This window comes from Oncorhynchus mykiss, chromosome 20 (assembly GCF_057628025.1).
Source record: "Oncorhynchus mykiss isolate SJ-2025 chromosome 20, ASM5762802v1, whole genome shotgun sequence".
Taxonomy (NCBI): Eukaryota; Metazoa; Chordata; class Actinopteri; order Salmoniformes; family Salmonidae; genus Oncorhynchus; species Oncorhynchus mykiss.
Window position 1 is genome coordinate 36162241 of NC_143041.1, and position 13120 is coordinate 36175360.

The 13120-nt window shown below is 45.2% G+C and overlaps 1 protein-coding gene across 2 annotated transcripts in view; it reads right to left on the reverse strand.

Annotated features, from left to right (window-relative positions):
- Positions 1–315: 315 nt before the first annotated feature.
- Positions 316–13120, reverse strand: part of LOC110499326 (proteasome activator complex subunit 4B) — a 71884-nt gene continuing 59079 nt past the window's right edge. For both annotated transcript variants that reach the window (XM_036956185.2, XM_036956186.2), the window contains 7 exons: positions 12857–12942; positions 12634–12762; positions 10061–10216; positions 4905–5067; positions 4268–4401; positions 3635–3776; positions 316–2204 (listed from right to left, as the gene is read on the reverse strand). In XM_036956185.2, coding sequence (XP_036812080.1) covers positions 3642–3776; positions 4268–4401; positions 4905–5067; positions 10061–10216; positions 12634–12762; positions 12857–12942 — 803 coding nt within the window. In that variant the 3' untranslated portion in view covers positions 316–2204; positions 3635–3641. The remainder of the gene's footprint in view (positions 2205–3634; positions 3777–4267; positions 4402–4904; positions 5068–10060; positions 10217–12633; positions 12763–12856; positions 12943–13120) is intronic.

Consider the following 13120-nt stretch of genomic DNA (forward strand, 5'->3'; position numbering starts at 1 on the left):
TAATTCTTGAATCCCCTCTGTAGGTTACAGTGGCTTTGTTATATAGGCTACCACCTGTACATTGAGACCCAACTCCTAGACCTTGGTGTAAGATAAAAGGACCCTCTCAACTTGGTACAGTAAAACCAGTCAAAGTGCTACTTTATATTGCACTGCATATCCAAGACATGTCTACTTGATATGAATGTATGGGCACTGTACCATATTTTCTAATGTCAATTGCTGCCCTATTGATGAGGATGCATATGGCCCCAGCTGTGACTAACTTCAATATGAGTCATCTCAAAACCAACTGGCACAGACACACACTAGAAATGTGTTACAAGCAACCCATTTATTTATTTTCTTCATTAAATATAAGCAAACAGTACATCTAAAATAAAAATAAATCAATGCAGTTTTAGCACTACACTATACATGAGTGAAGTACTAAACTGCACCGATGCTTCAATGAGACTAGCTTTTCAAGTCTTCATGGATAAACAAAACATTGAACAAAAAATAACTCTCACTAGAATTTAAAAAAAAGAATGGAGAATAATATTGTATTGTAGAGTAGAGGAAGGGGTGTGATGCTAAGGTGGTAGACAGAAGGTTTGGTTATTCCTTGGGCCTGTTTACCGGACACTGATTTAGCCTAGTCCTGGACTTTGGCTTTTTTGTCCCGGAAAAGCCTTGTTTCAATGGAGACTCTCCAATTATCTGTGTCAAGGAATTACCAGTCCCTTGGGGTTCTGAGAGGTGTTTAGACACACGCCATGACGATAAACTGTGCTCATCAGCTCCACACAGCACACACATACAGCCTTGGGGAATGAACACACACAATCACTCCATCTATACCATTGACAATGAGAGAGCAGGATGAAATCAAAAGCTCTGTCACTAAAAAGCTGAACAACCCATTTACTCACAAACCAAAACTCTAAGAATAATAACATCAGCACTTCAACAACCAATAAATAAATAAATACATGTTTGTGCATTTATGTTATATACATATGCTATATACACATTATAAAATATGCACATATCATATATAGATTAAACAATGTACACAAACGTCATGTACGTAAATGTGTGTGGCAGGTTCAAATCTAATTCCCAAAATGGCACCCTATTCCCTATATAGTGCACTACATTTGACCAGAGCCCTATGGGCCGTAGTCAAAAGTAGTGCACTAAACAAATAGGCTACCATTTGGGATACATTCTCAATCTAATCTAAACGCATACAGACTGTGGCTAAGAACACGTCACTATAGGAGAACTGGGACAGTACGGTTTCCCTCTACTGGGATAATACAGTTAGTTGGCTCAGAGTTGATAACATTGAGGGGATTTTGTGCTGAGAGCAATAGGACGGGGGGGGGGGGACAGGGAATAGCTCTGGTCCAGGGCGTAGCGTGCACTCCTCCACAAGTAGTGGTGCATTAGTGGAGGAACGCACACTACACCTTGGACCAGAGGTAGGGTATCATCAAGCATTCCACATAAACACACGCAAGCAAATAAAGAAAATAAAAATGTAAGAAAAACTGTACAGTAGTATTACAAACCGCAGGACAATCATCCCTGCTATGGTTTATCCTTAAATATTAAGTATAGTAAAAATGTAAATCAGCGCTAAATACACAACCTTTATTCCATCCATTCAATCATCACGCAATCGTGTTCCCCCTGTCCCCCCTTTTCAGGGTCCTCAGGGTCCATCATGAAAAAAAATGAAAAAAGGACCCCCCCCCCCCTCCACCCCACACACAAAAAACAAGCGGTCCTTAATGGACAAGTCCCAGGTAGTTCCTCCCCGTTTTTCATTCTATTGTCTTCTGTTTGATGCCTAATGAATACGACCCAGATGTTGTCCGTTGGTCTGGCCAGAGTGCAGGGTCCTGGATGTGAGGGCTTGGTCTACCCTCATGCAGGCTGGTGTGTTCTGTTCTGGGCCTGTATTCACAGTGTCTCAGAGTAGAGGTACTGATCGAGAATCAGGTCGCCCTGTCCATATAATGGTATTCAATATGATCCTAGATCAGCAATCCTACTCTAAACCGCTTCTTGAATATGGGCCTGTTCTGTTCAGTCTGAGACCTTCCTAGTCTAATGCCAGAGTGAGGAATTGTCAAAAGGCTCAGAGAGGCCATCGAGGATAACGTTCCTCCATTAAGAAAACATAAACATCTCCTGAAAGTTGCACCAGGACCCTAAAGAGAGACAGAATGGATAGCGGGATTAATGCTTGGCTCTAAAGAGACAGAATGCATAGCACAACTAATGCTTGGCCATAAATAGAGACAGAATGGATAGTGAGATTATTGCTTGGGCCTCGAGACAGAATGGATAGTGGGATTAATGGTTGGCACTAAAGAGAGACAGAATGGATAGGGGGATTAATGCTTGGCCCTAACGAGAGACAGAATGGATAGCGAGAGTAATGCTTGGCCCTAACGAGAGACAGAATGGATAGCGAGAGTAATGCTTGGCCCTAACGAGAGACAGAATGGATAGCGAGAGTAATGCTTGGCCCTAAAGAGAGACAGAATGGATAGTGGGATTAATGCTTGGCCCTAAAGAGAGACAGAATGGATAGTGGGATTAATGCTTGGCCCTAACGAGAGACAGAATGGATAGCGAGAGTAATGCTTGGCCCTAACGAGAGACAGAATGGATAGCGAGAGTAATGCTTGGCCCTAAAGAGAGACAGAATGGATAGTGGGATTAATGCTTGGCCCTAAAGAGAGACAGAATGGATAGTGGGATTAATGCTTGGCCCTAAAGAGAGACAGAATGGATAGTGGGATTAATGCTTGGCCCTAAAGAGAGACAGAATGGATAGTAGGATTAATGCTTGGCCCTAAAGAGAGGCAGAATGGATAGTGGGATTAATGCTTGGTACCTTGTGTTGTTTATAATGTAATTTGTTTTGGGATTTTTCCACCCAAGCATACGTTTGAATTGTGTGTGTGTGCATATGTACCATGGATCTAGGTTTAGTATCAGGGAGAGAACAGCAGGTGTGTGGGTGCTACTGTTAGCTGCTGTGTGTGTACCAGGTATCTAGGTTTAGTATCAGGGAGAGACCAGCAGGTTTGTGGGTGTTACTGTTAGCTGCTGTGTGTGTACCAGGTATCTAGGTTTAGTATCAGGGAGAGACCAGCAGGTTAGTGGGTGTTACTGTTAGCTGCTGTGTGTGTACCAGCTATCTAGGTTTAGTATCAGGGAGAGACCAGCAGGTTTGTGGGTGCTACTGTTAGCTGCTGTGTGTGTACCAGGTATCTAGGTTTAGTATCAGGGCGAGACCAGCAGGTGTGTGGGTGCTACTGTTAGCTGCTGTGTGTGTACCGGGTATCTAGGTTTAGTATCAGGGAGAGACCAGCAGGTGTGTAGGTGCTACTGTTAGCTGCTGTGTGTGTACCGGGTATCTAGGTTTAGTATCAGGGAGAGACCAGCAGGTGTGTGGGTGCTACTGTTAGCTGCTGTGTGTGTACCAGGTATCTAGGTTTAGTATCAGGGAGAGACCAGCAGGTGTGTGGGTGCTACTGTTAGCTGCTGTGTGTGTACCGGGTATCTAGGTTTAGTATCAGGGAGAGACCATCAGGTGTGTGGGTGTTACTGTTAGCTGCTGTGTGTGTACCAGGTATCTAGGCGTAATAGCAGGGAGAGACCAGCAGGTCGGTCAGAACCAGCAGCTGGTCGTCAGTGAACTGCTGTTTATGCTCCTGCCAGTTGTCATGATGAGTCCGTCTAAAGTTCGACAGGGTCTTCTTCACCGTCATCTGCAGGAGTAGACACAAGACGTATTCAGAAACAAGATGCCCGGGAATGGGGAGAGAGAGACACTTGTGTTTGGGGTACCCCTCATCTCTATAGGCTGTGTGTCGTTGAGGTGTGTGTGTTTGTGTGAGAGAGCAGTGTGTGTGTGTGTGTGTGTGTGTGTGTGTGTGTGTGTGTGTGTGTGTGTGTGTATATGTACAGTGCCTTGGGAAAGTATTCGGCCCCCTTGAACTTTGCGACCTTATGCCACATTTCAGGCTTCAAACATAAAGATATAAAACTGTATTTTTTTTGTGAAGAATCAACAACAAGTGGGACACAATCATGAAGTGGAACAACATTTATTGGATATTTCAAACTTTTTTAACAAATCAAAAACTGAAAAATACAGTTTTATATCTTTATGTTTGAAGCCTGAAATGTGGCAAAAGGTTGCAAAGTTCAAGGGGGCCGAATACTTTCGCAAGGCACTGCATGTGTTAGTCCTCCTCACCTCAATGGGCTGTGTGTCATTGAGGTGGGCACTGAGGTCCATCAGTAGTTGGGGCATCCAGGTGGGAACATCGTAGGGGCTGGACAGGATACAGGCACTCAGACCTAACACTCCAGCATGACGCCGCACCAGATCTACACACACAGGGAGGAAAAGACTATAAATGAGCATTGAAAACTGAGGTATAACAGGTTTAGTAAGGTCAAGGAAACTACAATCTAGAAGACCATCTAACTCAACTGTGTTCCAGGTAAGGCAATGGACCGTTGCATGTTGACCAGGGCTTCCCAAACCCGGTCCTCAGGAACACAAGGGGTGCACGTTCTGGCTTTCCCCCTAGCACTACACAGCTGATTCAAATAATCAACTATTCATCAAGCTTTGATCATTTGAATCAGATGTGTAGTGTTAAGGCAAAATCAAAGACCTATACCTCCTGGGGTCCCGAGGACCCGAGTTTGGGAAACGCTGATGTAGACAGTTGTTGTTCCAATATCCACACTAGCAATAGCACTTAGAATGAAGCTTTGCATTGGCCATTCTAGTGTAGATATTGAACCGAGCCAGTATGCTTGTAGCACTACCAGGAACAGTATGCGTTCTAAGTAAAGCATTGGAAAGTTGTGTTAGTAGCTACCTCCGGAGGGGATGGTGTCCACCACGGAGCCCAGCTCCCTCTTCCGCTTCTTGGGCAGGCGAGTCTTGCAGAGGGCCTCGAAGTGGCTCTGCATGGGGCCCTCTATGGACAGGAAGTTACACTGCAGGAAACCGCTCAGCGTGGTGGCAGCCATCTCCCTCACCTGGGGGACAGAGGGAGAACAGAGGTAGAGAAGGAAAGGTGGAAAGAGTTCATTATTTACACAATTTGACAGACAGTGTGTGTGTGTTGCCATATACAGTTGAAGTCAGAAGTTTACATACACCTTAGCCAAATACATTTAAACTCTGTTTTTCACAATTCCTGACATTTAATCCTAGTAAAAATTCCCTGTCTTAGGTCAGTCAGGATCCCCACTTTATTTTAAGAACGTGAAATGTCAGAGTAATATTAGAGAGAATGATTTATTTCAGCTTTTATTTATTTCATCACATTCCCAGTGGGTCAGAAGTGGGTCAAATTAGAATTTGGTAGCATTGCCTTTAAATTGCTTAACTTGGGTCAAACATTTCAGGTAGCCTTCAACAAGCTTCCCACAATAAGTTGGGTGAATTTTGGCCCATTCCTCCTGACAGAGCTGGTGTAACTGAGTCAGGTTTGTAGGCCTCCTTGCTCGCACACACCTTTTCAGTTCTGCACACACATTTTCTATAGGATTAAGGTCAGGGCTTTGTGATGGCCACTCCAATACCTTGACTTTGTTGTCCTTAAGCCATTTTGCTTCAACTTTGGAAGTATGCTTGGGGTCATTGTCCATTTGGAAGACCCATTTACGACCAATCTTTAACTTCCTGACTGATGTCTTGAGATGTTGCTTCCATCCTCATGATGCTATCTATTTTGTGAAGTGCACCAGTCCCTCTTGCAACAAAGCACACCCACAACATGATGCTGCCACCCCCGTGCTTCACGGTTGAGATGGTGTTCTTTGGCTTGCAAGCCTACCCCTTTTTCTTCCAAACATAACGATGGTCATTATGACCAAACAGTTCCATTTTTGTTTCATCAGACCAGAGGACATTTCTCCAAAAAGTATGATCTTTGTCCCCATGTGCAGTTGCAAACCGTAGTCTGGCTTTTTAATGGCAGATTTGGAGCAGTGGCTTCTTCCTTGCTGAGCGGCCTTTCAGGTTATGTCGATATAGGACTCGTTTTACTTTGGATATAGATACTTTTGTACCTGTTTCTTCCAGTATCTTCACAAGGTAATTTGCTGTTGTTCTGGGATTGATTTGCACTTTTCGCACCAAAGTACGTTCATCTCTAGGAGACAGAACACGTCTCGTTCCTGAGCGGTATGACGGCTGCGTGGTCCGATATACTTGCATACTATTATTTGTACAGATGAACATCTGGCATTTGGTACCTTCAGGCATTTGGAAATTGCTCCCAAGGATGAACCAGACTTGTGGAGGTCAACAACAAAACAATTCGGAGGTCTTGGCTGATTTCTTTTGATTTTTCCATGATGTCAAGCAAAGAGGCACTGAGTTTGAAGGCAGGCCTTGAAATAGGTCTACAGGTACACCTCCAATTGACTCACATGATGTCAATTAGCCTATCAGAAGCTTCTAAAGCCATGGCATCATTTTCTGGAATTTTCCAAGCTGTTTACAGGCACAGTCAACTTAGTGTATGTAAACGTCTGACCCATTGTGATACAGTGAATTATAAGTGAAATAATCTGTAAAGAATTGTTGGGAAAATGACTTGTGTCATGCACAAAGTAAATGTCCTAACCTACTTGCCAAAACTATAGTTTGTTAACAAGAAATTTGTGGAGTGGTTGAAAAACGAGTTTTAAGTGTATGTAAACTTCCGACTTCAACTGTACGGAGCTGGGTGGCGCAGTCTGTACTGACTACATCGGCTCAACTAAGAAGCTCTATCCAAATTCTCCTCCTCGCTGCCGCCTCAAAATGCATTGGAGAAGGTCCAAGGTCACTCCCCCTAAGACCTTCTACAATGCATTTTGAGGCGGCAGCGAGGAGGAGAATTTGGATAGAGCTTCTTAGTTGAGCCGAGGTAGTCAGTACAGACTGCGCCACCCAGCTCCGTACAGTTGAACAACACTGTTGAAAAGGAGATGGCAAGCGAGGAATCACAGGACTCATTTAAATGGAGCTAGAGAGAGAAGAGGAGAAAACTCCAGCCTCCCTGTTCTGTTGAGTGATTCAGTCTCACCATTGAGCGCACAAAGGCTCAGGACTGTTTTGTAGCTAGGCTGGGGAAGAGGTCAGAGGCTGTGTACTGTACGGTGGGCTGGGGAAGAGGTGGTTAGAGGCTGTGTACTGTACTGTGGGCTGGGGAAGAGGTCAGAGGCTGTGTACTGTAAGGTGGGCTGGGGAAGAGGAGGTTAGAGGCTGTGTACTGTAAGGTGGGCTGGGGAAGAGGTCAGAGGCTGTGTACTGTACTGTGGGCTGGCGAAGAGGTCAGAGGCTATGTACTGTATGGTAGGCTGGGGATGAAGAGGTTAGAGGCTGTGTACTGTACTGTGGGCTGGGGAAGAAGAGGTTAGAGGCTGTGTACTGTACTGTGGGCTGGGGAAGAGGAGGTTAGAGGCTGTGTACTGTACTGTGGGCTGGGGAAGAGGAGGTTAGAGGCTGTGTACTGTACTGTGGGCTGGGGAAGAGGAGGTTAGAGGCTATGTACTGTACGGTAGGCTGGGGAAGAAGAGGTTAGAGGCTGTGTACTGTACTGTGGGCTGGGGAAGAAGAGGTTAGAGACTGTGTACTGTACTGTGGGCTGGGGAAGAGGTCAGAGGCTGTGTACTATACGGTGGGCTGGCGAAGAGGTCAGAGACTGTGTACTGTACGGTAGGCTGGGGAAGAAGAGGTTAGAGGCTGTGTACCTTACAGTGGGCTGGGGAAGAGGAGGTTAGAGGCTGTGTACTGTACTGTGGGCTGGGGAAGAGGAGGTTAGAGGCTGTGTACTGTACTGTGGGCTGGGGAAGAGGAGGTCAGAGACTGTGTACTATACTGTGGGCTGGGGAAGAGGAGGTTAGAGGTTGTGTACTGTACTGTGGGCTGGGGAAGAGGAGGTTAGAGGTTGTGTACTGTACTGTGGGCTGGGGAAGAGGAGGTTAGAGGTTGTGTACTGTACTGTGGGCTGGGGAAGAGGAGGTTAGAGGTTGTGTACTGTACGGTGGGCTGGGAAAGAGGAGGTTAGAGGTTGTGTACTGTACTGTGGGCTGGGGAAGAGGAGGTTAGAGGCTATGTACTGTACGGTGGGCTGGGGAAGAGGAGGTTAGAGGTTGTGTACTGTACTGTGGGCTGGGGAAGAGGAGGTTAGAGGTTGTGTACTGTACTGTGGGCTGGGGAAGAGGAGGTTAGAGGTTGTGTACTGTACTGTGGGCTGGGGAAGAGGAGGTTAGAGGTTGTGTACTGTACTGTGGGCTGGGGAAGAGGAGGTTAGAGGCTGTGTACTGTACTGTGGGCTGGGGAAGAGGAGGATAGAGGCTGTGTACTGTACTGTGGGCTGGGGAAGAGGAGGTTGGAGGCTGTGTACTGTACTGTAGGCTGGGGAAGAGGAGGTCAGAGACTGTGTACTGTACTGTGGGCTGGGGAAGAGGAGGTTAGAGGCTGTGTACTGTACTGTGGGCTGGGGAAGAGGAGGTTAGAGGCTGTGTACTGTACTGTGGGCTGGGGAAGAGGAGGTCAGAGACTGTGTACTGTACTGTGGGCTGGGGAAGAGGAGGTCAGAGACTGTGTACTGTACTGTGGGCTGGGGAAGAGGAGGTTAGAGGCTGTGTACTCTACTGTGGGCTGGGGTAGAGGAGGTTAGAGGCTGTGTACTATACTGTGGGCTGGGAAAGAGGAGGTTAGAGGCTGTGTACTGTACTGTGGGCTGGGGAAGAGGAGGTTAGAGGCTGTGCACTATACTGTGGGCTGGGGAAGAGGAGGTTAGAGGCTGTGCACTATACTGTGGGCTGGGGAAGAAGAATCTAGGAATCTACAGCTGCAACCAGCATCAGGTCTTTAGTGTCGTTGGACTTCTCGTTAAAACATAATTATGAATAAGTTGTATACATGTGACTTCGCAGCTCCTGATCAGTATATGTATGTTATTAAACAGACACACACACAGTCCAACGTTTACACAACTGTATTAAACCCAATCCTGTCACTGATTGAGTGAACCAATTTATGTCGCCTAGCAACGAGAGGTGTCAAGCAGCCAAGGGAAGTCAATATATTAGGCTCTAGAGTAAGGCCGGTATAATTATGGACAATAACCGTGAACTCATTTTGTTGTTGTCATAATCGTCTTAATACACTCATTTTAGGAGAAGGCTGGATTCAACTTCAAATAGATATTGTTTACCCAATAGCAGTTCTTCCATTTTGACTTCAAATGGGTAAAGTTGTTTATCATTTTACGAGCAGAACGACACGGTCGTGAGGAGAAGGTTCATTTTCAAAAGTTCCAAGGTCGGCAAAACCATTTGTTTTTTAGACGTAAAGCTGCATTAAAAACATACCATTAAAACAAACCAGAACTACAATTACCATTCCCATTTGCATGACAATGAATCGTTACCTAAAATTCCATAATCGTCACAGCCCTCCCTAGAGGACAGTTGGATAGAAAGACAGAAATGGCTAAATCCATCTGTTCACCCCCTCCCCCTTAATATCCTCCACATAGCAACAGAATACTCCTGCAGCCAGTGGTTTCCATAGCAACAAGTGAGAGAGGGACCAGAGGGGGAGAAAGAGGAGGTAGACAGAGGGAGGAAGAGTGCCTAATCCCTACATACATAGAAGTGTAAAACAGGGAGGAAAGGGCCTGTGAGCACCCCCCCCACACTCTGACAGATTGCTCAGCAATTACACAATGTGATACACAATGTGATCTGTAACCAATAGGCCTACCTCCCCACACTGCTCTGTCCCCGCCCTTTCAGCCGTGATGCTATCTGGCATTAATCATTTTACATATCCATGTCTTTGTTCCGTATAATGATCACCCACTCATGCCTGTTCAACTCCTTTTCTACATTAATTTCCTGTGTGTCTGTACAGTACATGTCTGTGTGTGTGTGTACAGTATACGTCTGTGTCTGTGTGTGTCTACAGTATACGTCTGTGTGTGTGTGTGGTGTGTGTGTGTCTCTGCCTGTGTGTGTGCATTACCTCTAGCTGCTCGTCCTCCAGCAGGCGTATGACCAGTGCTCTGACGTCGTTGACGGCTCCCTGGTCGCTCAGGAAGGTGAACAGGTTGTAGAAGACCATGATCTGTAGGTACGTCAGAACCGTGTAGCGAGCATGCCACGAACTGCTGCCCGCAATCTGGAAGATAACGTAGAATGTTAATTACAAAACAACAACTATGGGTGTAAAGGTTCACCAAACCCCTGGTTTGGTACGCATCTGACGTTTTGGGGTCACGGTTCAGTGTCGGTACAGCAGGTTACATTTTTGGGGGTAAAACATGCAAAACTAAGAAAGGAATAGATGAGGCATAGAATGTAGGGCCCTATAACATGTTCAATTTACCCCCTAATTCAGTTATTCCACGTTTCAGATTTTCAGTCTCAAAATCAAACTTGTTTAATAGAAAAACAACACAATTGGAGGTTCTAAGCCCACAACAATGCTTCAACCCCATCAGGGGACAATTGGAGGTTCTAAGCCCACAACAATGTTTCAACCCCATCAGGAGACAATTGGAGGTTCTAAGCCCACAACAATGTTTCAACCCCATCAGGAGACAATTGGAGGTTCTAAGCCCACAACAATGTTTCAACCCCATCAGGAGACAATTGGAGGTTCTAAGCCCACAACAATGTTTCAACCCCATCAGGAGACAATTGGAGGTTCTAAGCCCACAACAATGTTTCAACCCCATGAGGAGACAATTGGAGGTTCTAAGCCCACAACAATGTTTCAACCCCATCAGGAGACAATTGGAGGTTCTAAGCCCACAACAATGCGTCAACCCCATCAGGAGACCATTTTGTGGTCTGGTGAAAATAAATATTGATTTTGGGGTTTAGATACCCTTGAACTTAACTGAAAACTCTTACTGACAGTTGTGGCTGCTTCGCGTGATGTATTGTTGTCTCTACCTTCTTGCCCATTGTGCTGTTGTCTGTGCCCAATAATGTTTGTACCATGTTTTGTGCTGCTACCACGTTGTTGTCATGTGTTTCTACCATGCTGTGTTGTCATGTGTTGCTGCCTTGCTATGTTGTTGTCTCAGGTTTCTCTGTAGGTAGTTTTGTGTTGTCTCTCGTGGGGATGTGTGTTTTGTCCTATATTTATATTCATATTTAATCGCAGCCCCCGTCCCCGCAGGAGGCATTTTGCCTTTTGGTAGGCTGTCATTGTAAATAAGAATTTGTTCTTAACGGACTTGCCTAGATAAATAAAGCAATGTAGTTGCACACCAGCAAGAGCCTTGCTTGGTTAGCGTTGTTTCTGTAGCACACGGGATTGCAGAGTTTGCTGAACAAATCCCTACTGAAGTGATGTAAATAATCCTGGTATCATTCTGCCAGGTCAACATCGACTACTTTGTAGGTTTTTGGGAGCGCCTTTCCATCTACCAGAAGACCGTAGTCATTAGCATAATCACTAACGGCTACAAAGTAGCAGATGCGCACACAGACGGGGGATTTCACGCGCTGTTGCCGCTTCAGAAAGTTGAAGGAAAATTTGAATCACTTAAGCATGTCTTTTTATCTTGGACAAATTCATGAAATGGTCTAATAAATACATTTAGTTGATATCCTACAAACTTCAATACATTTTTGCTTCTATTAGAAAGCCAAAATGTTCCCAAACTGGAGATAAACAATCCTCCAAATCTGATTTATCGACCACACCACTCGCCACCGTACAGAACTTGTTTCCGGCTGCACCGGCTGCACCTCACAAAAGAAGTTTGAAATGCACCAAGTAAGATTTGGAATTTGATTACAATGTGTGCATAGGGTCTAGTTGTTTGAATGGAATAGCCTACACTGTTTTTTACTCAGGAGGCATACAACGCAGCGTAGGTACAGCCTATAGGCCTACTGGTTTAATTACAGTGCCGTCAGGTAGCATTCAGACCCCTCGTCTTTTTCCACATTTTGTTACAGCCTTATTCTAAAATTGATTAAATTAAAAAGAGATCATCAATCTACACACAACACCCCATAATGACAAAGTGAAAACAGGTTCAAACATTATTTCAAATGTATTAAAAATAAACGTTACCTTATTTACATAAGTATTTAGACCCTTCTCTATGAGACTCTAAATTGAGCTCAGGTGCATCCTGTTTCCATCGATCATCCTTGAGATGTTTCTACAACTTGTTTGGAGTGCATCAGTAGTACATTGAATTGATTTGACATGATTTGGAAAGGCACACACCTGTCTATATAAGGTCCCTCAGTTGACTGTGCATGTCAGAGCAAAAACCAAGCCATGAGGTCAAAGGAAACGTCCATAGAGCTCCGACAAAATTGTCAAGGCCCCCAAAAAAATCTAAAAACCTATTGTTTTTGCTTTGTCATTATGGGGTATTGTAGATTGCTGAGGATTCCTTTATTTATTTAATCAATTTTAGAATAAGGCTGTAATGTAACAAAATGTGGAAAAAGTGTGTGTGTGTGTGTGTCAGAAATGAAAGGCGCATGGCCCAGTGACTCACCTCCCACACTGCGTGCACGTGTGTGTGTGGTGACCTACCACCTGCAGAGCATGCGTGTCCCTACCTCTTGCAGGGCCAGTAGGACCAGTGGTATCTGCTCTGTGTAGAGCAGTCCCTGGGACATCAGAGACAGACAGGTCTTAGCGTCCCGCTTCAGCTCATCATAACTGTCATCATTTTCCACCGGAGCGATCTACAACAGGAAGAGAGTGAAGAGGGATTAGGGATAGGCCTCCCCCTTTGAGTCTGGTTCCTCTCCAGGTGTCTTCCTTCCTTGACCCACCCACCTTGAACAGCAGTGGCAGCAACTGGAGCTGCTCTGGAACAGCCGTGGAGAAGGAGCGTCCGGCACTGGCCATCAGCCACTTGAGTACTGGAAACACATAGAAAACCTTTATTACATTGTATGCTCTGACAAAGGTCATTGTAACTGAAAGGTTGACACATTAAAATGACAAATGTGCATTGATCTTAGATGTACGGAGACTGTTTTCTTTTGCTTTACAACTGGGATTATCATCATCAATATGCTCTCGCGCTCCCTATCCTCT